This window comes from Nycticebus coucang, chromosome 14 (genome assembly GCF_027406575.1).
Source record: "Nycticebus coucang isolate mNycCou1 chromosome 14, mNycCou1.pri, whole genome shotgun sequence".
Classification (NCBI taxonomy): domain Eukaryota; kingdom Metazoa; phylum Chordata; class Mammalia; order Primates; family Lorisidae; genus Nycticebus; species Nycticebus coucang.
Window position 1 is genome coordinate 9410457 of NC_069793.1, and position 25471 is coordinate 9435927.

General features: G+C 48.1%; 1 protein-coding gene across 2 annotated transcripts; it reads right to left on the reverse strand.

Annotated features, from left to right (window-relative positions):
- Nucleotides 1-588: 588 nt before the first annotated feature.
- On the reverse strand, nt 589-13589 carry RELA (RELA proto-oncogene, NF-kB subunit). Of its 2 annotated transcripts, XM_053561719.1 has the most exons (11): nt 12252-13589; nt 11597-11623; nt 11348-11499; nt 11043-11191; nt 9579-9670; nt 9143-9274; nt 7950-8054; nt 7502-7714; nt 3542-3622; nt 3368-3442; nt 589-1986 (listed from the first exon to the last, which is right to left on the reverse strand). In XM_053561719.1, exons 1-11 carry the CDS (start codon nt 12256-12258, stop codon nt 1367-1369), a joined length of 1653 nt encoding a protein of 550 aa, XP_053417694.1. In that variant the 5' UTR covers nt 12259-13589; the 3' UTR covers nt 589-1366. The 2 variants fall into 2 exon arrangements, with proteins under 2 accessions (XP_053417694.1, XP_053417695.1); XM_053561720.1 differs by lacking the exon at nt 9579-9670 and having other exon boundaries at nt 12252-13477.
- Nucleotides 13590-25471: the final 11882 nt, after the last annotated feature.

Below are 25471 nucleotides of genomic sequence, written 5' to 3' on the forward strand. Positions count from 1 at the left end.
AATAGTGGCAGGCGTTCTCTTGGCCACCCAAGGGATGAAGTCCAAAATTCTTAGCTCACACTTACTGAATTGTTCACAGCCGTTGACCCCCTTCAAATCCAGTATCTTTTTTTTTCAGAGACAGAGTCTCACTTTGTTGCCTTTGGCAGAGTGCCGTAGCATCACAGCTCACAGCAACCTCCAGCTCTTGGGCTAATTTTTTGTTCCAGTTTGGCCGGAGCCGGGTTCAAACCCACTACCCTTGGTATATGGGGCTGGCGCCCTACTCACTGAGTCACAGGCGCTGCCTCTAATATCATCTCTTAACCCACTCAACTTTAAACACTAGTTACCCCCTTTGCGAAATCCATCCTGTATTGATCTAAAACCTGCAGCTAATGGGGCCCATGGGAAGACCGTCATGAAACTGCTCCATACCTACAGCCAATGTGCTCTCAATGCACTGGGACACACCTCCACCTAGGCTGCCTGTTTTCATTTAAGCTGCCAGATGACAGTGTGCATGCATGTGTCATACAACAGATGTCTAGTCTGACATGACCACCAAAGTGTGTGTTTGCTGTTTGTTGAAAGAAGGTAAATCTCTAGGCAGCTTGGCAACAAATTTATTCAGAGTAGAAAGAGCAAGAATCCAAGTGCTTTGATTTTTCAGTAAAAACTGCCTCCTGATTGGAGAGCTGCCAGCCTGCCCTCCCCCACTCTCCAAACCACTCATCCGACTATTAAGGCACTTGAGAAAAGGGAGAGCAAGGAAGTCTCAGACCTAACCTCTGGATCCTAGAGAGAGCCAACTGTCTCACCAGTTCCCTTCAGACACAGTTTGAGCAAAGAAAAAGCTGGCAGAGACTTCTGCAGGGCAGGAAGGCTAGCTCCTTAAATGCTGGTGTTAGGCACAGGGACAATGCCAGTGTCAGAGAGGCTGGTAATGGGTACTATTTCAGATCACGGTGTAACGAATCCTTGATGTGAAAGACACTTGATAAAAAGGTTTTGTAGCATCAAAGGCCATAGCTCCAGCCTGCTCCTCTCTCTAGGAGAGTACCAGAAGCTGAAGGATAGGGATGGGGCCCCCCAGAGTTCCCTGTACAGAGAAGGGAGCTGACCATCAGGATAGGGGAAGAAAGAATTTGAATCCTCCCAATTCCCCCCTTTCCAGAGAAGTTAATGCTTCTGCTTAAGCACCTCCAAAAAGAGAGATAGAGTTACTGCCAATAAAAGAATAAAATGCGAGCCCCCCAAGGAAGACATCACCAAAGAAGTTAGGGGCAGCCAGAGCACTCCCCTACCTCCAAGAATCCGTAAGTGCTTTGGGAGGATCTCAATTCCCTACAAACCAGTGCTTTTGGGCAGGGCGGAAGTCACTCCCTTAGGAACTGATCTGACTCAGAAGGGCTGAGAAGTCCATGTCCGCAATGGAGGAGAAGTCTTCATCCCCTGATAGGAGGCCGTTGGGGAGCCCTGAGGTCCCCAGTGGGATGGGAGTTGGGTCAGGGGGCCTCTGGGATCCTGTTACCAGGCGAGTTATAGATTCAGGGTACTCCATCAGCATGGGCTCAGCTGTGTGGGGGGCCATAGAAACACCCTGGTTTAGCAGTTGCTGAAACTCAGAGTTGTCGACGGATGCCAGGTCCGTGAACACAGCTGGGTCTGTGCTGTTGCCAAGCAGTGCCCCCAGGTCTTCATCAGCATCAAACTGCAGCTGTAGCAGGGCCTCCGTCAGTGTTCCTTCCCCAGCCTGGGTGGGCTTTGGGGCAGGTGGGGCGATAGCCTGAGGGCCTGGGGCTAGGACTGGGACAGGGGCCTGGGCCTGAGCCAGAGCTGAGACAATGGCTGGGGCAGGGGCTGGGACCTGGGCCAGAACTGGGGTAGGGGCTGGTGCCAAGGCTGAGGCCTGGCTTGCAATCTGCCCAGAAGGAAATACCATGGGAGGAAATTCATCAAAGTTGATGGTACTGAGGGATGGTGTGAAAGGATAGGGTTGGGAGGCTGGAGGAAAGAATAGAGAGGCAAAGGTCAGAGACCCACCCTGTCCTCTGTACCCCATCCCCTCTCCATAAAGCTTAGGATCAATCCCTTCCTGTGGAGTCACTGCTATCACCCTAGCTCGTTACTCTTATCCTGTCTGACCTAGCTTAAAGTATCCACTTCTTGTCACACTCCTCTTTTGAGCCTTTCCTGAGTACTCAAGCCCACAAAGGTCTCTCACCTCTGATCTCTTAAAGTATCTCCCAGTTGGCTCGGCGCCTGTGGCTCAAGCGGCTAAGGCGCCAGCCACATACACCTGAGCTGGCAGGTTCGAATCCAGCCCAGGCCCGCCAAACAACAATGATGGCTGCAACCAAAATATAGCCGGGCGTTGTGGCGGGTGCCTGTAGTCCCAGCTACTTGGGAGCAGGAGACAGGAGACTCGCTAGAGCCCAGAAGTTGGAGGTTGCTGTGAGCTGTGATGCCATGGCACTCTACCCAGGGTGACAGCTTGAGGCTGTCTCAAAAAAAAAAAAAAAATCTCCCAGCGTTTTTGAGGAAGGGACATTTTCAGAGATTGGTAGATCTCATTTTCCAGCTGAAAAACTAAGAGATGATGACTCTTCAGAGCACCAGCTTAGTAGCAGTAGCAGCTTGAACTGGGTATTTTGTCACTCTTTTTTTTTTTTTCTTTTTAGAAACAAGGTTTCATTTGTTGCCCAGGCTGGAGTGCAGTGGTACCATCATAGCTCACTGCAGCCATTGCCTCCAAAGTAGCTGGGACTACAGGTATGCCCTACCACATCTGGCTAATTTTTTTTATTTTTTAGAGACAGGATTTTACTATGTTATCTAGGTTGGTCTGAAACTCCTGACCTCAAGCCATCCTCCTGCTTCAGCTTTGTAAAGTGCTGGGATTTCAGGAGCCACCACACCTTGCCATCACTCTTTTTTGAGCCACACACCAGCATATACACCTTGCTACTTTAGAGGTGATTTTTTGTTTGTTTTCTTAATTCAACTGAGAGTTGAGAGCAGAGATTCTGTACTTTTAAATTCTGTATCCCAAGGTATCCAACATGTGGTTTAACTGGCATAATGATTCTTAGATTTCAGTGTGCACTAACATTCCTGGAGTTTGCTGGTTCCTGCGCCATACTGCCAAAGGCTCTGATTCAACAGGTCACGGGGTCCAAGAATCTGCACCTCTCTCTGCTCCCCAGATGACTCTGCCAGAGGTCACCAGGCTACACCCTCTGAGAAATATGGGCCCAACAGAAAGTAGGCTTCATACACCTGTTGCTGAGGCTAATTCCTCTGCTCATTGACCTTCCAGAAGGTATCTCAACCACAGGCTCAACAGATCTGAGCCTGTTCTAGTGAGACAAAAGGAAATCCTTACCTGGCTTAGGGACAGAAGTTGTGCTGCGGGAAGGCACAGCAATGCGCCGGGGTGGGGGCCGGGGGTCAGTGGGTCCTGCAAGGCAAGGGTGGGTTAGTTCTCATTCGCTGGGGTATGCCTCCCAGAGTGTCCCCTCCCTGACCACTGCCTTTCTTGCTGGCTCGCCCATCTCACCACTAAAAGGACTCTTCTTCATGATGCTCTTGAATGTCTCGTATGTCCTTTTGCGTTTCTCCTCAATCCGGTGACGGTCATCTGGGAAAGCAATGGAGTGAAATGGGACTTGTTCTCCTCAGATGGGCTTCCAATGCTTTCAAAGGCCCCCCTCCCCCGTAGGGAAGTGAGGAGCTATGCTTTCCCAAGACCCATCTCCCAACCTTCCCAACCAATGAGAAGAGCTGTGTGGCCAAGAGCGGTGGCTCACGCCTGTAATCCTAGCACTCTGGGAGGCTGAGGCAGGTGGATTGTTTGAGCTCAGGAGTTTGAGACCAGCCTGAGCAAGAGCAAGACCCGGGCGGCGCCTGTGGCTCAGTTGGTAAGGCGCCGGCCCCATATACCGAGGGTGGCGGGTTCAAACTCAGCCCCGGCTGAACTGCAACCAAAAATAGCCGGGCGTTGTGGCAGGCGCCTGTAGTCCCAGCTACTCGGGAGGCTGAGGCAAGAGAATCGCTTAAGCCCAGGAGTTGGAGGTTGCTGTGAGCTGTATGATGCCATGGCACTCTACCAAGGGCCATAAAGTGAAACCCTGTCTCTACAAAAAAAAAAAAAAAAAAGAGCAAGACCCTATCTCTAAAAATAGCTGGGCGCTGTGGTGGGCCCCTATAGGCTCAGCTACTTGGGATACTGAGGCAAGATTATCACTGAGGGCGGTGCCTGTGGCTCAAAGGAGTAGGGTGCCGGCCCCATATACTGGAGGTGGCAGGTTCAAACCTGTCCCTGGCCAAAAACTGCAAAAAAAAAAAAAAAAAAGATTATCACTTTAGCCCAAGATTTTGAGGTTGCTGTGAGCTATGACACTACAGCACTCTACCAGGGATGACAAAGTGAGACTGTCTCGAAAGAAACAGCTGTGTGACACTGTGACTGACACTCAATGGTTCTAAGAATTTCAGAGCTTTTTGAGAAGGCCTATTTGCTGAACCTGTCCCTCTAAGGCCACACGGGTAAAGCCAAGTAAAGAGACTATGCTCTGGGGGAACAGGAGTCCTCAGAGGGACTTAACCTTCAGCTCATCTCTTCCTGCACTGTTCATGTCCTGGCTCATCTCCAGCCTTGATCCAGGCCTGGCAAAAATCTCTGCACTCTGAGGCAGCCACAGCACAACAGGCTTGATTAAAGACTTCAGCAGAGACTCTTGTTTTTATCTTGAATGGTTTGATACTTTAGTCATAGCTTTCAGAACTGTATAACCACTGCAGTACCTAGTAATTCCAAAGCCCACCTCGTGATGTCTCCTCAGCAACCTGGTTCTTTCTCCTCCTGTGTTCCCTGACTATCTGTCTGCCTTATCACCAGAGTTAGAAACATCTTCTTTTCTCTCACTCCCCACCACTCACGGACACATATTTATCAAGTACCTATGACCTGCCAGCCTCCCTCTTAGCCATCAGCGATATGGCCACGAGTATTATACAAGTGCCTCCTTCCAAAAAGCTGATAACCTAGTAAAAGAGGGACAGGGCCACAACCACACAACACATATGAGAAAATCTCGGCCATGCGAGGTGGTCCATGCCTGCAATCCAAGCACTCTAGGAAGCCAAGTGGGTGGACTGCCTGAGCTCACAGGTTCAAGACCAGCCTGAGCCAGAGCAAGACCTCCTATCTAAAAATAGCCGGGTATTGTGGTAAGAGCCTGTAGTCCCAGCTACTTGGGAGGCTGAGACAAAAGAATCACTTGAGCCCAAGAGTATGAGATTGCTGTGAGCTGTGACACCACAGCACTCTACCAGGGGCAACAAAGTGAGACTACATCTTAAAAAAAAAAAAAAAAAAAAATCTCAAGAAGTGACAGGAGCTAAGAGGAACATAAACAAGGTGATGTAACAATACTAGAAATGAGGTCAGGAAGTCTAATTTAGAGGTGGTCAGAGAAGGACTGGTGTGAGCATGAAGATCTGAAGGCCAGGCATCTGAAAGGACTAAACTTGGTATGTATGGGGTGTAAGAAAGCCATGGGGCTGAAGGGAGCCAGGACAGTGGAAAGAGATGTGATCTCACCTTGCCATTTTTTTTTTTTTTTTTTTTTGTAGAGACAGAGTCTCACTTCATGGCCCTTGGTAGAGTGCCGTGGCCTCACACAGCTCACAGCAACCTCCAACTCCTGGGCTTAAGCAATTCTCTTGCCTCAGCCTCCCGAGTAGCTGGGACTACAGGCGCCCGCCACAACACCCGGCTATTTTTTGGTTGCAGTTTGGCCGGGGCCGGGTTTGAACCTGTCACCCTCGGTATATGGGGCCGGTGCCCTACCGACTGAGCCACAGGCGCCGCCCTTTTTTTTTTTTTTTAAAGAGACAGTCTTACCTTGTTACCCTTGGTAGAGTAACATAGCATCACAGCTCACAGCAACCTCTAGCTCTTGGGCTTAGGTGATTCTCTTGCCTCAGCCTCCCGAGTAGCTGAGACTACAGGCATCCACCACAATGCCCAGCTATTTTTTTGTTGCAGTTTGGTCGGGGCCAGGTTCGAACCCACCACCTTCAGTACATGGGGCTGGCACCCTACCCACTGAGCCACAGGTGCCGCCCACTTTGCCATTTCTTGTGCAGGGTTCACACCAAACCTTCTCTTCCTGGACTACTGCAACATCTTTCAGAATGGCCTCCCTAGCTCTCTCCCTCTCTAATCCTCTACATGCGGCCACCAGGGTGAATTTTCTGATCTATTCAAGTCACTTCTCTGTTGAGAAACCTTTGGGGGCTTACCATTGCCTTCAGGATGAAACCTTGGATGAAGGCCTTAAGTGTAACAAGGCCCTCCTCTAGGCCTATTCCTATCACAGCTCCCACCACATAGATGACCCTTAACAGGAAATGCATTTGCCAACACGCTGCCCCTCCAGGTGCTGGGCCACCTGCCTGGAAGACTTCTGTGTCTTCTCCAGGTTAAATGACACCTCCTCTACACAGTTGTTTCTAGTTCCAGCTCCCTGACTCTGTCGCCTATAGGACTCCGCACACAGCTTCGTCTCATACGTCACTGTGACTTAAGATCTGTTTTGCATGTTTGTCTTCCTGTGACTTCTTCTGAAGGCAGGGAATGTCTTATTCATCTTTGCAGTCCCAATATCTAGCACACACTCTGGTACCAAGTGGGCACTCAAAGTCTTGATCAAAATGTGGCTGGGCTAGGGAGGCACCTGTGGCTCAAGGAGTAGGGTGCCAGTCCCATATGCTGGAGGTGGTGGGTTCAAACCCAGCCCTGGCCAAAAACCACAAAAAAAAAAAAAAATGTGGCTGGGCTATATGGTTGTGACAGTAGACAGAGACAGTGTGGCAAAAGGACCCTGGAGCCAGATGGCTTGGGTTCAAATGTTGACATTGCCACTCACTAGTTATCTGAGCTCAAGCAAGTCAGACAGTATTTTATACCTCAAAAGCCTCGTGAGAGGCCAGGCCCAGTGGCTCACACCTATAATTCTAGCACTTTGGGAGGTCCAGGCAGGTGGACTGCCTGAGCAAGAGTGAGACCCTGTCTCTAAAAATAGCCAGGCGTTGTGGCAGGTGCCTGTAGTCCCAGCTACTTGGGAGGCTGAGGCAAGAGGACCACTTGAGCCTAAGAGTTTGAGGTTGCTATGAACTATGATGCCACAGCCCTCTACCGAGGGCGACAAAATAAGATTCTGTCTCAGAAAAAAAATAAAAAGAACAATGAAAAACAAAAAGATAGAAATAACAATCAGGGAATTCACTGAAATGCCTGTAGTAGGGGCAGATATGTAGTATGAGCTCCATAAGTGTTGCCTGTCATTATTAGTAAATGAAGCAAGAAATGGATTCCAATTACTAATATAAACCCTAAGTTCTGACTCCAGCTTTTGGTCCTCCTCAACTATGTCTCAGATATCCAGCCCTGGACTCTCTTGTCATTTCATGGAGCCCACCAGCCCTTCTGGTACCCTCCCCAACTGTGTACCTGTGTCTGGCAGATACTGGAATTCCATGGGCTCGCTGAGCTCCCTATCAGAAGGCCGCCGCAGCTGCATGGAAACACGCACGGGAGCCTGCAGGCTGGGGTCCGCATAGGGAGGGGTCCGGAACACAATGGCCACTTGTCGGTGTACATCAGCTTGTGAAAAGGAGCCACGGGCCTCCCAGCCTGGTCCCGTGAAATATACCTCAATGTCCTCTGCAGGAGATGGGGCAGCAGTGTGGGTCAAGTGTCTAACCTTTTCCCCCAGGTCATCCTCCCAACTCCTGATGCTTGCCTCACGAGATACTCCTTGTCCCTGCTGCCCACCTGAAGCCTCTGAAGCACTGGGGTGGGGAGTGTCTGAAGCCAGTTACCTGCACTCACCACTTCTGCTCAGTCTCACCCTTTACTTCTTGCTTCATATAGTCCAGCCCTGCCTTCTGGTGTGTACCTTTCTGCACCTTGTCACACAGCAGGAAGATCTCATCCCCACCAAGGCAGCTCCCAGAGTTTCGGTTCACTCGGCAGATCTTGAGCTCAGCAGTATTGGGGGCACCTAAGGATATAATAATAAGGAAGGAATATCTGAATAACCAGAGGTCCTTGGGGTGGCCTGCAGGAGATGCAACATCCCTGCCCACCCCAGAGTCAAGGTTGCCCAGAGCTTGCCTACCATATCTTTGTAGCCAAAGTTAGACCATTATATTTATCAGATATTTACCTACTATGTGCTAAACACTGTTGTAAGCAAGAATACAACCATACATAACACCTAAACATCTCTGCCTTATGGTCCAGTGGGAACCAATCTGTTCATACCTTCTCTTTCTCTACCTGATCCAAGCAATCTTCAAGGTCCAGGTCATACCCACCATTACAATGAGCCCTTCCCTCCTGACCTCCGGTTTATCCTGGATTCCTGCCCTTGGGACTCCAGAGCCCTTTTATTTTCATTCATTCTATTAGTTACTTAATAACTACAGTTGATCAGTGTCAGCCCAATTTACCTATAAGCTTCCATCACTTGAATTATTGCTAACTATTTTTTTTTTTTTGAGACGGAGTCACTCTGTTGCCCTGGGGTTGAGGGCTGCGGAGTCACCATAGCTCACAGCAACCTGAAACTCTTAGGCTCAAGTGATCCTCCTCCCTGAGCTCCCTAAGTAGCTGGAACTACACGGGCCAGGCTAAGTTTTTCTATTTTTAGTAGAGACAGGGCCTTGCTCTTGCTCAGGCTGGTCTCGAACTCCTGAACTCAAGCAATCCACACACCTCAGCCTCCAAGAGTGCTATGATTACATGCGTGAGTCACCATGCCTGGCCTTATTTTTTTTTTTTTAACATTATTTTGTTCCTGGGAGTTTATTTTCTAGTCCTTGGGATAGTTGTGGGCACACCACTCTCAGCAGATGATACTAAAAATGTCCGTTTCCCTTCAGATTCTCTGCCAGCCTGGAAGATACACCTCAAGGGCAGCTCTAGGTCTTTTTTGCCTTCCTTTTCCAGGCAGCACAGTGCTGGGCACAGAATTTGCTAGATGATTGAATGAAGGTGTGAGCTCCTGCTGCAGGTTACACCCACCCAATCCCCTTGTTCCTATCCAGGCCCACCCTTTCTCTTTCCTGTGCCTCCCTGGCTACTCACGGTTGTCAAAGATGGGATGAGAGAGGACAGGAGGCAGGCGGAGAGGCCTGCCTGATGGATCCCGCACTGTCACCTGGAAGCAGAGCCGCACAGCGTTCAGGTCATAGTCCCCACGCTGCTCTTCTATAGGAACTGCCAGGAAAATAGATGGTCAGGAGAGTGGGAGTGGAGGGATACAGAAAGCTCTGGGGTGGGAGGGCTGTTTGTGAGTATATGAAACGTAAGTTCTAGAAGAGGTGAAACCCATCACTGATTCCAGTGTTAACCTGAATGTCATATCCCCTCACTAGGCCTCAGTTTCCCAATGGCAAAAGATCCCATAAGTACTGCTAATCTTGGCCAATGAGGGAGAGATGCACAGAAGATGGGCTGGGGGAGGTGACAGAAGGCATGGGTGCCATAGGCAGGTTCAGGTCTTTGCCTCCTCAGCCCTCACCTTGGAAGGGGTTGTTGTTGGTCTGGATGCGCTGGCTGATGGCCTGTTCTAGGTCCCGCTTCTTCACACACTGGATCCCCAGGTTCTGAAAACTGAGGCACCCCCCAGGCATCTGTCCCACTATCTCTGGCAGAGCCTGGACCCTCCCGCTTTACCCTTTTTCCTTTACCACCCCTAGATCATAGCTCTAAGCTTAATCCCCTCCCATGGCTTCCCACTGTGCTGCAAAGAATTGCACTCCTTATCTCCACAGATAAGCCCCTGGCAGCCTCCCTGCTGGCTCCCTCCCCTAAGCCACAGGGGCTTCTTTTCATTCTCCAAACTTATAAAACTCATTCCCACTTCAAGGTCTTTTGCAATTGTTCATTCGGCTCTGATTGTTCTTTCCACACTTTTCTGTTCATCCTCACCACTCAGGTCTTGGCAAGAGAGGCCTTTATTGACCTCCCAGTCCTAAGCAATGAGACCAGTTCCCCTGCGTCTCTCAGCCCAGGTATCCTTTCAACCTGTTGCCCTACTTTTATTTTCAGCACTGAAATTATTACTCTTTGATAGTGTCTTGTTTATTTATTTTGTATATGTACATATCTATCTCTGTCAACTGGAATGTCAGCTCCAGGGCAGATTTTTGGTTCAATGGCTTTCTTTCTCATAAGAGATCTGACACTAAGGGATTTGCCCTTCTTGCAGTGGGGGTCAGGGGTTCAGAAGTGATTAGGGATTCATCTCTATCCCGAGGAGCTCACATCTGCTAGAAGAAGCAGAAACACAAATAGATAATTTTTTTTCTTAAATTTTTTTTTTGGAGACAGAGTCTTATTATGTCGCCCTCGGTAGAGTGCCATGGTGTTACAGCTCACAGCAACCTCAAACTCTTGGGCTTAAGCGATTCTCTTGCCTCAGCCTCCCAAGTAGCTATGACTACAGGCACCTGCCACAATGCCCGGATATTTTTTCTTCCAGTTGTCATTGTCGTTTAGCTGGCCCGGGCCGGGTTCAAACCCGCCTGCCTCAGTTTATGTGGCTGGCACCGTAACCACTGTGCTATGGGTGCTGAGCCTATTTTTAATTTTTAATTTATTTGTTTTTTATTTTTTTGCAGTTTTTGGCTGGGGCTGGGTTTGAACCCGCCACCTCCAGCATATGGGGCCAGTGCCCTACTCCTTTGAGCCACAGGCGCTGCCCTCTATTTTTAATTTTTTAGAGACGTGGTCTTACTCTTGCTCAGGCTGGTCTCGAACTCCTGAACTCAAGCCATCCTCCTGCCTTGGCCTCCCAGAATGCTAGGATTACAGGTGTGAGCTACCATGCCTGGTCACAAATAGATAATTTCAAGACAAAGGAATTTTACTTGCAGAGCTGAGGACAGGGTGAAGGAGGAATTCTCCCTATAGAAGCTACTCAACTGCCCTGCCTCCTGTCCACTAACTTCACCCTCCATGCCCTGCCCTGCTAGGAGCTCACCTGTGAATGCAGCGGTCAGGACAGAGATCAGCCTCATAGAAGCCATCCCGGCAGTCCTTCCCCACAAGCTCATGGGGATGGGGTCGGTGAGGGGGATCCTTGGTGACCAGAGAGATGCGAACTGTCCCTGGTCCTGTGTAGCCATTGATCTGTCCAAAGTACAGAGAGTACTCTAGAGGCCCAGGAATTCCAAACCTGACTCCCAGACTTGGCACGGTGGCCTAGAGGCAAGCCTATTGGGGTTCCACAGTGCCTTCTCCCTACACTCTGTGCCCCCAACCCCATCCCTGGGAGCAAGTGCTGACCTTGATGGTGGGGTGGGTCTTGGTGGTATCCGTGCTTCTCTCGCCTGGGATACTGCCTGCTGAGCGGCCCTCACACTTGTAGCGGAAGCGCATGCCCCGCTGCTTGGGCTGCTCAATGATCTCCACATAGGGGCCAGAAGCCTGGGCTGGCTCTGCAGGAAGACAAGGCCGCCCCCATCAGCTGCCCTCATGGCCCCTAACTCTGGAGAGCTCCCCACCTCAACCCCAAGTGGAGGAAGGTCCACTTACCTGAGGGGAAGATGAGAGGGAACAGGTCTGAAAGGCGAGGGAGACAAGAGTCAGCACAAGCCCACTCCTCACCTTCACCAGGGAGAACCTGCTCCTCATGGAGAGGAGCTGAGGTCAGGCTCCCTTCAAGGGGAACTGAGTTAGGACCTGCTCTCTAGAACCTGCTGTGAAATTAAGTGGGGAGGGGAGTAAAGTAGACAGAAACACCTGCTTCCTGAGGGAAAACTAAGTAAGGAATCCTTCCCCTACTGAGGGAAACTGAGTCAGGGCCTGTTCTCCTTTCATGAGGAAAACTGAGGGAAGGCTCTTTCCACCCTCATCCTGAGAAGAAACTGAGTCAGATACATTCTCCCCTAACAAGGAAACAAAGTCAGAACTGCCCCTATGGACGGCGGGCGAGGGGTGAGAGGGTCTAAATCAAGGCTCGCCCCGCACTCCCACCCAGAGAGATACTGAGTCATGGCCACCCTCCACCCAAAGTGGAAACTGAGTCAGACCCCTGACCACCTGCCCCGCCCCGCGCCCCCATCCGGCTGGCCGCTCCCTGCGCAGCGCCCGTCGGCGCAGGGAGGGGCGGAAGGCGGTGCGGGAGGCTCCCACAACAGTACCGGCAGACCCGTTGCGGCCACCCTGCCGGGTCAGAGGGTGCTCTCACCTTCCATGGCCGGGGTCCCGGGGGCGGGGCCGGGGTCGTAGCTGGGCCCGCGGCGTGCGCTACAGACCAGCCATTTGCCAGAGGCGGAAATGCGCCGCGCGCGCCCGCCGCCGCGTCACTGCCCGGAATCCGGCCGCGCCTGCGCGCTGCATCACCCCCGCCCTGCGCGGGGGCCGAGAGCAAGTGTCTGCATAGCCCACTACTAATAGGCCGCGCGCGCTGCTGCCGCCGCGGGTCGGGAATAAGCGCGCGCCGACCCGGAGACGAACCGGCCACCCTCTCCGAGGCTGTTCCTGGGGCTGGCGCAGCGGGCGACGCGGCTAGAACCTGGTCCCGGCCCCGCCTGGAGGGCGGGCCCGCCGATTACTCACTCTGTTTTTAGGGGATTTCGGGGCTCCCACCCACTGATCAGCGGAGTTTGGTGATGTCACCCAGGGCCGAATCTGGAGCAAAGCCAGGGCGGCCAACTGCAGCTGCCTGCCCTGCGGAGGGAAAGGCCCCGGTGTGCTGCTCTAGTAAAAGCCGGATGGCTGAGCTTCACACAGGCTGCCAAATCGCTAAAGGTGCTTTTTGGTGGTTGCTACTTAATTCTCTATCTGCCCCAGTCTAAATGCAGCTGGGGAAAAGGGGTGAGGCCAGACCTCCCTCCAGACTGGTGCTTGGATCGAGGAATTCTAAGAAGTCTGCTGCATCGACTGGACAACCGAGGTCCAGGGTCGCGTCCGCTCCTCCCACTCCCCGGCGAGCTGGCCGAGGGCTCATCATCTCTCAGCTTACGATGCAGCCAAACTGTCGGGCCTCGGCGGCAATGGGTGCCGAGGGCCTCCGGGGTAAACCCCAGAGCCTCGTCTACGCAGCCAGGCACTTGTACCTCAGAAGGTGCGGGACCCCCAAAGGTTTCTTGAACTGGCAGGGTCACTTTCTCCTCGCCCCACCCGGCGTCTTCCCTAGGCCTCCCGCTAAGTTCCAGCCTTGCAAAGCCGAAGCATTTCCAGTAATTAAACTGTCGTGTGACCCCCCCCAACGTCACACGAGGAGTCTTTTTGAGTTGGGTTTGGGGACTGGGGCTGGAGCTCCCCCGTCCGAGGCCGGCTCAATCCCAAAATGAGGATGTTCCACTGCAGGCGGCGGAGTCTTCTCCAAATGGAGAAAGACTTTTGATTTTCTTTGAATTCGTTCTAAATTAGGAAGTCACGTGGGAATTGGAAAAGATTGGAAATTCTGAGTTGCTTTCCCAGAGTCTGAAGAAAACAGGAAGAGAAAAGTGAAAATAAAGTTACCATCCCTCCCACTAATGAGTTTACTTTCTTTGCAAAGGCAGACTGGCAACTCAGGTCCAGAGAATGTATTAATTATGATCTTTGGTTTAATGACACAATTATTATGGATCTTTACACATCCCTCTTTTAGAAATTTATGAATGTTGGAAGAGCAGAGCGAGCGAAGGAGGGTGGGGTCTTGGTGTGTGCCACATCTTTTGGGGGCAAGACACGTTTGTAAGAGAGACTTTACCTAACAAATGTAATCAATGTGACCTGGTTTCTTGTATCCTCAATGAATCCTCAACAACAACAACAAAAAAATTGTGTGGCTCGGCGCCTGTGGCTCAAGCGGCTTAGGCGCCAGCCACATACACCTGAGCTCGGCCCGCCAAACAACAATGATGGCTGCAACCAAAAAATAGCCGGTTGTTGTGGCAGGCGCCTGTAGTCCCAGCTACTTGGGAGGTGGAGGCAGGAGAATCGCTTCAGCTCAGGAGTTGGAAGTTGGCTGTGAGCTGTGATGTCACAGCACTCTACCCAGGGCAACAGCTTGAGGCTCTTGTCTCCAAAAAAAAAAAAAAATTGTGAATGTTTATAACTTTTAAACTCATATCAGAATTCTAGTGTACCCATTGAAAAACTCACCCACTACACCTGGCTAATTTTTTGATTTTTTTTTTTTTGTAGAGGCAGAGTCTCACTCTATGGCCCTCGGTAGAATGCCGTGGCCTCACACAGCTCACAGCAACCTCCAACTCCTGGGCTTAAGCGATTCCGTTGCCTAAGCCTCCCAAGTAGCTGTGACTACAGGCGCCCGCCACAACGCCCGGCTATTTTTAGGTTGCAGTTTGGTCGGGGCCGGGTTTGAACCCACCACCCTCGGTATATGGGGCCGGCGCCTTACCGACTGAGCCACAGACACCGCCCATTTTTTGATTTTTTAAGAGACAGAGTCTCACTATGTTTCCTAGGCTGGTCTCAAACTCCTGGCCTTAAGTGATCCTCCTGCCTTTGACCTCTAAAATTCTGGCTGTACAGGTATGAGCCACCACCTACAGTAGGGACATTTTAACAAATACATGCACATACACCTGAGCTGGCAGGTTCGAATCCAGCCCGGGCGCCAAACCGCAATGATGGCTGCAACCAAAAAAAATAGCCAGGCGTTGTGGCAGGCGCCTGTAGTCCCAACTACTTGGGAGGCGAAGGCAGGAGAATTGCTTGAGCCCAGGAGTTGGAGGTTGCTGTGACCTGTGATGCCATAGCACTCTACCCAGGGTGAAAGCTTGAGGCTCTGTTTCAAAAAAAAAAAAGTAAAATCAAGAGTCAAAATCTTGACTCTTTGTTGCAGAAATAGAAAAATCCATCCTTAAGTTAATGCAGATTCTCAAGGGACTTCAAATGGTCAATCTTTAAAAAGAACAAAGTTGGCTCCATGAAGGTGCCAGCCACATACACCTAAGCTGGTGGGTTCGAATCCAGCCTGGACCCACCAAACAACAATGATAGCTGCAACCGTTTTAAAAATAGCCAGGCGTTGTGGCAGGGCCTGTAGTCCCAACTACTTGGGAGGCTGAGACAGGAGAATCGCTTGAGCCCAGGAGTTGGAGGTTGCTGTGAGCTGTGATGCCACGGCACTCTGCCCAGGGCGACAGCTTGAGGCTCTGTCTTAAAATAAATAAATAAATAAAAAGAACAAAGTTGGGGGTGGCACCTGTGGTTCAAAGGAGTAGGGCGCCAGCCCCATATACTGGAGTTGGTGGGTTCAAATCCAGCCCCAGCCAAAAACTGCAAAAAGAAAAAAAAAAAAAAGAACAAAGTTGGCTGCGGGTGGCGCCTGTGGCTCAGTTGGTAAGGTGCCAGCCCCATATACAGAGGGTGGTGGGTTCAAACCCGGGCCTGGCTGAACTGCAACCAAAAAATAGCCGGGCGTTGTGGTGGGTGCCTGTAGTCCCAGCTACTCGGGAGGCTGAGGCAAGGGAATCGCTTAAGCCCAGGAGTTGGAGGTTGCTGTGAGCTGTGTGATGCCACGGCACTCTACTGAGGGCCATAAAGTGAGACTCTGTCTCTACAAAAAAAGAAAAAAAAAAAGAAACAAAGTTGGCTGCATCACTAATAATGAACATTGAGAGAATTTTTTTTTTTTTTTTTTTGTAGAGACGGAGTCTCACTCTATGGCCCTCGGTAGAGTGCCGTGGCCTCACATAGCTCACAGCAACCTCCAACTCCTGGGCTTAAGCAATTCTCTTGCCTCAGCCTCCCGAGTAGCTGGGACTACAGGCGCCCGCCACTACGCTCGGCTATTTTTTGGTTGCAGTTTGGCCGGGGCCGGGTTTGAACCCGTCACCCTCTGTATATGGGGCCGGTGCCTTACCGACTGAGCCACAGGCACCGCCCTTTTTATCTGACTTTCATTCCTTCAGTATTCTTGCTATAAATTTCTTTTGGAGATAATGATGAAGATTCATTTGAAAATGTCTAAAATCTATGTATATTTTATAAATATATATATAGTAGAAATATACACACACCATAGGTTCATTTTACTGTTTTTTTTGTTTGTTTCTTTGTTTGTTTTTTTGTAGAGACAGAGTCTCACTTTATGGCCCTCAGTAGAGTGTTGTGGCATCACACAGCTCACAGCAACCTCCAACTCCTGGGCTTAAGCGATTCTCTTGCCTCAGCCTCCCGAGTAGCTGGGACTATAGTCACCCGCTACAACGCCCGGCTATGCTGTTCTTTTTCTTCTTTTTTTTTTTAAATTAATTAATTTATTTTTATTGTTAAATCATAACTGTGTACATTAGTGCAATCAAGTGCTACAATGTGCTGGTTTCATATACAATCTGAAATATTCTCATTAAACTGTTCAACTTAGCCTTCATGGCAGTTTTGTTGGGATGAAATGTTCTGTAGATGTCTGTTAGGTCCAGATGTTGAATGGTTGAGTTTAAATCTAAAATTTATTTGCTTAGCTTCTTTTTGGAGGATCTATCCAGCACTGCTAAAGGGGTGTCAAAATTTCCAACTACTATGGAACTGGAGGAAATCGAGTTGCTCACATCTGTTAGAGTTTCTCTTACAAATTGAGGTGCGTTCTGGTTGGGTGCATAAATATTAATAATTGAGAACTCATCATATTGAGTATTACCTTTAACAAATATGAAATGTAGGGGCGGCGCCTGTGGCTCAGTCGGTAGGGCGCCGGCCCCATATACTGAGGGTGACAGGTTCAAACCCGGCCCTGGCCAAACTGCAACCAAAAAATAGCCGGGCGTTGTGGTGGGTGCCTGTAGTCACAGCTACCCGGGAGGCTGAGGCAAGAGAATCGCTTAAGCCCAGGAGTTGGAGGTTGCTGTGAGCTGTGTGAGGCCATGGCACTCTACTGAGGGCCATAAAGTGAGACTCTGTCTCTACAAAAAAAAAAAACAAACAAAACAAAAAACAAATATGAAGTGTCCATTCTTATCCTTACTTATTTTGGTTGGTGTAAGCCTATTGTGTCTGCAAACAGGATTGTAACGCCTGCTTTTTTCTGCTTTCCATTTGCCTGGAATATAGATGACCATCCCTTCACCTTGAGTCTTTATTTGTCTTTTAAGGTAAGATGCGATTCTTGTATGCAGCAGATATCTGGCTTGAGTTTTTGTATCCAGTTAGCCGACCTGTGCCCCTTTAAAGTACAGTTTAAACTATTCACATTAATTGAGAATATTGATAAACCTTTCGAGAGTCCGGTGGACATTTTTAATCCTTTTGCGACTGTGGAAGTTGCAATTTGATCAAAATTTTCTGGGTTGGTTTTTACTTTTGTGGTGGAGGATTACACTGGTCTTTATGGACGATAGGTCTGAGAATATCCTGGAGAGCTGGTTTAGTTATGGCAAATTTCTTCAACATGTGAATGTCACTATGTATTTAATTTCTCCGTCATAAATGGAGTTTAGCTGGGTACAAGATCCTGGGTTGAAAGTTATTTTGTTTTAGGAGGTTAAAAGTTGATGACCATCCTCTTCTAGCTTGAAAGGTTTCAGCAGAGAGATCTGCAGTTATTCTAATATTCTTCCCCTTGTAGGTAATGGTTTTCTTTCGTCTGGCAGCTTTCAGAATTTTCTCCTTCATATTAACTTTAGTTCATCGCTTTCAGGGATCCCTATAAGACGAATATTAGTTTTCTTCCAATTATCCCAGAGCTCTCTGAGAGAGTGATCTGTTTTTGCCCTCCATTTTGCTTCCTCTTTGAGAGTTTGGGAGTGTTCGAAAGCTTTGTCTTTAATGTCAGAAATCCTTTCTTCTGCTTGCTCCATTCTGTTACTGAGGGATTCTACTGTGTTTCTCAGATCTTTGAGGGCTGCAACTTCTTGTCTCAATGTGTCAAAATCTTTGGTCATTTGGTCTTTGAATTCGTTGAATTCTTGAGATATCTTTTGCGTTACTGCTTGAAATTCTAATTTGATCTTATTTGCTATCCAGATTCTGAATTCGATTTCCAACATCTCAGCTATTTGTTTGTGCATGGGACCTTGTGCTGTGTCTACCCCACTGATCCTTGGGGGAGTTGATCTACTCTGATTATTCATATTGCCAGAGTTTTTCTGTTGATTTCGCCTCATGATTGTTTTTCACCATTGCCTCTGGCTGTCCTCAGAGTTGGGGAGGTGTCTCTCCAAGATTAGACCCCAGTGGAATCACTCTATTGTTGTTGGATCTTTGTAGGGAGTGACCCTGTGTAGTTCCTATGGGGCTGACCCAGCTAGGGAGTTCTGGTTGTGGAAGCAGCTCCCATGTGTGACACACCTGGATCCAGGAACAGGGCGGGAGGTGGTGTGCACAGTTCTGGGAGTGCCTGGTGCTCAGTGACTTTGGCACAGAGTGCCCAAGGCTCCAGCAGTCTCTGGCCAGGAGAAGGGCTCTTTGCAGAGGCAGGGAGGGCTCCAGAGGGCATGCAGCTACCAGTATCCCTGGCTAGACGAGTGGGCCAGTGTGGAGGCAGAGAGGATACAGGAGGAAGGACACGGGGTTGCATGGCTCCTGCAGTTTTTGGTCAGGGCTTGTGGAAACCCGGTAGGCATGGGTTGTAGGTCGGGGGTCGCGGTGCAGCTCTTATGAGGTCTGGGCAGTGCCAAGCCCAGGAGTTTGAGGTTGCTATGAGCTGTGATGCCATGGCACTCTACCCAGGGCAACAGCCTGAGACTCCAGCGTGCCAAAACCAGTCTCACTCTGCCCCTAAGGGTTAAGGCAATAATGCAGCTCAGTCCCCGCCTTTAGGCTGCTCAGTCACTAGGTTACTAGCTCCTGCCGGATCCTTGCTCTGGGACCCTGAGGGCGGAGCTTGCTGGGGCAGTTCTCTCACAATGGCTTTCTGTGGCCCAGCTCAGTGGCTCAGTCTGGGGCCCTAGACAATGCCCAAAGTTCTCTGCATTCCTGCTCAAGCTCTCCCCAAGGCAGTTCGACTGAGTGCCAAGTCCAAAAACACCGAAACAGTTCACAGGTAAGGCCTTTCTGGTTTGCAGTCTCACTGCTGCTTGTATTTTTGGTTGCTGGTGGGATTAGGTCGATTGGTCTCAAACTCTTGACCTCAAGCAATCCTCCTTTTTTTTTTTTTCTTTTGAGACAGAGTCTCACTTTGTTGCTCTTGGTAGAGTGCCATGGTGTCAGAGCTTACATCAACCTCAGACTCCAGCTCAAGGGATTCTCTTGCCTCAGCCTCCCAAGTAGCTGGAACTATAGGCACCCACCACAATGCCCGGCTATTTTTAGAGACGGAGTCTCGCTCTGGCTCAGGCTGGTCTCGAACCTGTGAGCTTAGGCAATCCACCCACCCTGGCCTCCCAAGTGCTGGGATTACAGGCGTGAGCCACTGTGCCTGGCCTCCATTTTACTGTTTTGTATTTTCACTTTTGGAGGTAGCATACACAGCAAATAATGATGAGTATGGCGAGTGTTATGCTGTTTGCTTTTGCAGTATAATATATATTTCTAAATGTTTAAATTACCGTATATACTATATTCATTATAGGCTAGCATACTTGCTTCAATGAATGTCATTCTAGTTTATTAAAATCTGAATGTAAGAAAAAAACAAAGTTGGAAGACTAACACTTTCTAATTTCAAAATGTAATACAAAGCTACTGTAATCAAAACAATGTGGTACTGGCATAAAAACAGATATGAACAATGACATAGAATAGAGAAAATAAAGACCTTCTCATACATGGTTGAATGATTTTCAACAAGGGTGCCACACATATCATTTAGTGGAGGAAAGGACAGTCTTTTCAGAAATGATGCTAGGAAAACTGAATACTCATGCACAAGAATGGGCAGCGCCTGTGGCTCAGTCGGTAAGGCGCCGGCCCCATATAGTGGCGGGTTCAAACCTGGCCCCTGGCTGAACTGCAACCAAAAAAAAAAAAAAAAAAAAATAGCCGGGCACTGTGGCAGGTGCCTGTAGTCCCAGCTACTCGGGAGGCTGAGGCAAGACAATTGCTTAAGCCCAGGAGTTGGGGGATGCTGTGAGCTGTATGATGCCACAGCACTCTACCAAGGGCCATAAAGTGAAACTCTGTCTCTACAAAAAAAAAAAAAAAAAAAAAAAAAAAGAATGAAATTGACCCTTACCTAACACCCTATACAAAATTAACTCAAAATGAATCAAATACCTAAATGCAAGACCTAAAACTATAAAACTCAGAAGAAAACATAGGGTTAAAAATGTTCATGACATTGAATTTGACAGTGATTTCCTGGATACCATATAAAAACATAGGCAACAAAAGAAAAAATAAATTGAGCTTCATAAAAATTAATGTCTGTGTACCAAAAAATGGTATTAACAAAGTAAAAAGGCAACCTGCAGAGTGGGTGGAAATATATGCTAATAACATCTGGTGAGGATTAAAATGCAGAACATACAGAGAGCTAATCCTCAAAACAACAAAACTCCCGCAAACAATTCAAAAATGGACAAAAGATTTGAGCAGACCTCTCTCAAATGGCCAATAGCACATGAGATATTCAGGGAGGCTGAGGCAAGAGAATCCTCTAAGCTCTGGAGTTGGAGGTTGCTGTGAGCTGTGATGCCACAGCACTCTACCCAGGGAGATAAAGTAAGACACTGTCTCTAAAATAGCCGGGCGTTGTGGCAGGCGCCTGTAGTCCCAGCTACTTGGGAGGCTGAGGCAAGAGAATCGCTTAAGACCAGGAGTTGGAGGTTGCTGTGAGCTGTGTGATGCCATGGCACTCTACCGAGGGCCATAAAGTGAGACTCTGTCTCTACAAAAAAAAAAAAAAAGGAGATGTTCAGCATCATTAGCTATCAGGGAAATGCAAATAAAAACCAGGGAGATACAGTTCACACCCATTAGGATGTCTGTTATCAGAAAAACAGAAGGTATGGGTGACACCTGTGGCTCAGTGAGTAGGGGACTGGTCCCATATACTGAGGATGGTGGGTTCAAACTCAACCCCAGGTGAACTCCAACAACAACAAAAGCCAGGCGTTGTGGTGGGCGCCTGTAGTCCCAGCTACTTGGGAGGCTGAGGCAAGAGAATCACCTAAGCCCAGGAGTTGGAGGTTGCTATGAGCAGTCTGATGCCACAGCACTCTACCAAGGGCAACAAAGTGAGACTCTGTCTCTACAAAAAATAAAAAAAAATTAGGGGGCGGCACCTGTGGCTCAGTCGATAGGGTGCCGGCCCCATATACCGAGGGTGGCGGGTTCAAACCCAGCCCCGGCTGAACTGCAACCAAAAAAATAGCCGGGCGTTGTGACAGGCGCCTGTGTTCCCAGCTACTTGGGAGGCTGAGGCAAGAGAATCACTTAAGCCCAGGAGTTGGAGGTTGCTGTGAGCTGTGTGATGCCACGGCACTCTACCAAGGGCTATAAAGTGAGACTCTGTCTCTACAAAAAAAAAAAAATTAGAAAAAATTGTGATTGGGCAAGATGGCTCACACCTGTAATCCTAGCACTCTGGGAGGTTGAAGCGGGTAGATAGCCTGAGCTCACAGGTTCAAGACCAGCCTCAGCCAGAGACCCCATCTCTAAAAATAGCCGGGCATTGTGGTGGGTGCCTGTAGTTCCAGCTACTTGGGAGGCTGAGGTAAGAGAATCGTTTAAGCCCAAGATTGAGGTTGCTGCGAGCTGTGATGCCACAGCACTCTACCGAGGGCAACATAGTGAGACTGTCTCATAAAAAAAAAAAAAAAAGAAGAAGACACAACTAAATCAAGAGATTTATATGAAATAGTAAAAAATATGTTAAAGCAGTTTCTTTGTCCATTGTCAGCATACCTGGTATAGTTACTAATAATGCACTGGCAATGGTAGGCAAAAGAGAGGGGCTTGTAAAATTAATAGAAGATGATGCAATTGCCATCCCAAACTCACATTTGATGAAATATCATTGCATAGCACACCAAGAAAATTTGTGTGCAAAAGCTTTAAAAATTAATAATGTCATGCAAATTGTCAATGAGACTGAATTTCATAAGGGCCAAGGGATTGAATCATTGCCAAATTCCAGGGATTCCTTAAAAGTATTGATGTTGACTATGCAGACGTCATTTACTTTTCAGAAGTAAGATGGCATCACAGCTCACAGCAATCTTCAACTCCTGGGCTCAAGCGATTCTCCTGAAAAAACAAAGATCATATGTTTTTTTCTCCTTTATCTGTAAATGTAGAGAATTGACACAGATTTCTTTCTTTCTTTCTTTTTTTTTTTGAGATAGAGTCTCACTATGTCGCCCTCAGTAGAGTGCTGTAGCATCACAGCTCACAGCAACCTTAAACTCTTGGACTTAAACAATTCTCTTGCCTGAGGTTTCCAAGTAGCTGGGACTATAGGCACCCACCACAATGCCCAGCTATTTTTGTTGTTGTTATTGTAGTTGTCCTTGTTTGGCAGGCCTAGGCTGGGTTCAAACCTGCAGCCTCAGTGTATGTGGCCGGTGTCCTAACCGCTGAGCTATGGGTGCCAAGCCTATTGATTTCCTCATAGGAAAACACCTTATAGTCTTAGACTGAATCTAACTTGGTCATGGTGTATTATCACTTTGTTGAATTTGATTAATTGATATTTTAGGAGGAGATTTTTATTTTTGCAACTATATTTGTGAATGAAATGGCTATAGTTTTCCTTCTTTTAAAAAAATTAATATTGGGGGTGGCACCTGTGGCTCAGTGTGTAGGGCGCCAGCCCCATATACCAAGGGTGGTAGGTTCAAACCCAGCCCTGGAAAAACTGCAACAAAAAATAGCCCGGCGTTGTGGCGGGTGCCTGTGGTCCCAGCTACTTGGGAGGCTGAGGCAAGAGAATCACCTAAGCCCAAGAGCTGGAGGTTGCTGTGAGCTGTGATGCCACAGAGCTCTACCGAGGGTGACAAAGTGAGACTGTCTCTACAAAAAACAAAAAAAAATTAATATTGGCCTTGTCTAACTTTGATATCAAAGTTGTACCAGACTTGATGGATGAATTGAGGAAAAAATCCTCCCTTTTTTATTCTCCAGAAACACTCATGTAGGTTTGGACTGACTTATTCCTTGTGAGTTTGGCAAAATACATCAGTAAAATGGCCTGAGGCTATTGTTCCTTCCATAGAAAGATTTTATTTATTTACTTTAACCTTTTATTTTATTTTATTTTATTTTTTTTGAGACAGAGTCTCACTATGTTACTCTCAGTAGAGTGCTCTGGCATCACAGCTCACAGCAACCTCAAAATCTTGGGCTTAAGCAATTCTCTGGCCTCAGCCTCCCAAATAGCTGGGATTACAGGCACCCACCACAATGCCGGGCTATCTTGTCATTGTTGTTTTAGCTGGCCTGGGCTGGGTTCAAGTCCTCCAGCCTCAGTGTATGTGGCCGGCCCCCTGCCTACGGAGCTATGGGTGCCACACCTACTTTAACCTTTTCATTATGAATGTTTTCAAACACGCTCAATATTAGAGAGGATGATATAATTAACCCATACATTCTCATCATTCAGCTTCAATCAGTTACCATTTTTGCTATTTTTGTCTTATCTATTCCCTCCACTTTTTTGTGGGGGCAGTGGAGTATTTTAAAGCAACCATTATATTTTAAACTAGAAAGTCTATCATTTTAGTTATAAATACATAATTTATCTATATAAATAATTTCTCCCTATAAATAAAGATTTTTTAAAAATCTTGCAGGCATGGTGTCTCACGCCTGTAATCCTAACACTCAGGAAGGCTGAGGTAGGAGGATTGTTTGAGTTCAGGAGTTTGAGACCAGCCTGAGCAAGAGCGAGACCCCTTCTCTACTAAAAATAGAAAAACTAGCAGCCTATGGCAGGCGCCTGTATTCCCAGCCACTTGGGAGGCTGAGGCAGGAGGATCACTCAAGCCCAAGAGTTTGAGGTTGCTATGAGCTTGTGAGCTATGGCTCCATGGCACTCTATCCAGGGTGACAGAGTGAGACCCTGTCTCCAAAAAAAAAAAAAGGGCGGCTCAGTGAGTGGGGTGCCGGCCCCATATACTGAGGGTGGTGGGTTCAAACCCAGCCCCGGCCAAACTGCAACAAAAAAATAGCCGGGCGTTGTGGCGGGTGCCTGTAGTCCCAGCTACTCGGGAGGCTGAGGCAAGAGAATCACGTAAGCCCAAGAGCTGGAGGTTGCTGTGAGCCGTGTGACACCATGACACTCTACCGAGGGTGGTAAAGTGAGATTCTGTCTCTACAAAAAAAATTTAAAAAAAACCCAACTCTTGGTAGAACTATTTCAAATTACTACTTCAGTTTCTTTAATATATATGAATATTTAGTATTTATAGGACTGGTCCATTTCTCTCAGGTCAATTTTCAAAAGTTCTATTTTTCTAGGTATTTATTATTTTACTAGGTGCCTTAGTCCATTCTAGCTGCTATTATAAATACATTAGGGCTGATAATTTATAGATAAGAGAAATGTATTGCTTACAGTTCTGGAGGCCAAGAAATTCAAAGTCAAGGTGCCGGCAGATTCTGTATCTGGGGATGGCTTGCTCTTTGCTTCAAAGATGGCATCTTCTCCTCACAGGACAGAAGAGACCAAAGAAGATTTAAATCTTGTTTATAATCTCACCCTCATGACCTAACATTCCACCTCTTAAAACTATCACCGTGAGGCCAGGCACAGTGGTTCACATCTGTAATCCTAGCACTCTAGGAGGCCAAGGCAGGAATATTGTTTGAGCTCAGGAGTTCAAAACCAGCCTGAGCAAGAGTGAGACCCTGTCTCTCTTAAAAATAGAAAAGCTAGCAGGGCCTCGTGGCAGGAACCTGTAGGCAAGAGGATCACTTGAGCCTAAGAGTTTAAGGTTGCTGTGGGGTATGACACCATAGCAGTCTACTGAGGGTGACAAGGTGAGACTCTGTCTCAAAAAAACAAACAAACAAAAAAAAAACTATCACCTTGGGAGTTAGATTCAGAATAGGAATTGTGGGGGGGAAACACAAACATTCAGATCATGGCACTAGGTTTTGGCACTAGGTATTGGTGTTAAAGTTGATTAACCAAGACGGTTCTCTTACTATATATATATATATATATATATATATATATATATATATATACATATATATTTTTTTTTTTGTAGAAACAGAGTCTCACTTTATGGCCCTCGGTAGAGTGCCGTGGCCTCACACAGCTCACAGCAACCTCCAACTCCTGGGCTTAAGCGATTCTCTTGCCTCAGCCTCCCGAGCAGCTGGGACTACAGGCGCCCGCCACAACGCCCGGCTATTTTTTGGTTGCAGTTTGGCCGGGGCCGGGTTTGAACCCGTCACCCTCGGTATATGGGGCCCGTGCCTTACCGACTGAGCCACAGGTGCCGCCCTATTTTTTTTTTTTTTTTTTTTGAGACAGAGTTTCATTTTGTTACCCTTGGTATAGTGCCATGGTGTCACAGCTCACAGCAACCTCAAACTCTTAGGCTCAAGTGATCTTCTTGT

Bases quoted from the DNA above. Each gene is read 5' to 3' on its own strand.
- RELA (XM_053561719.1), bottom strand. The intron at 11,500-11,596 runs GTAAGTGGACCT...GTCTTCCTGCAG, and splicing joins CCCTCTCATCTTCCCCTCAG to AGCCAGCCCAGGCTTCTGGC. The intron at 11,192-11,347 runs GTCAGCACTTGC...TACTTTGGACAG, and splicing joins AGACCCACCCCACCATCAAG to ATCAATGGCTACACAGGACC.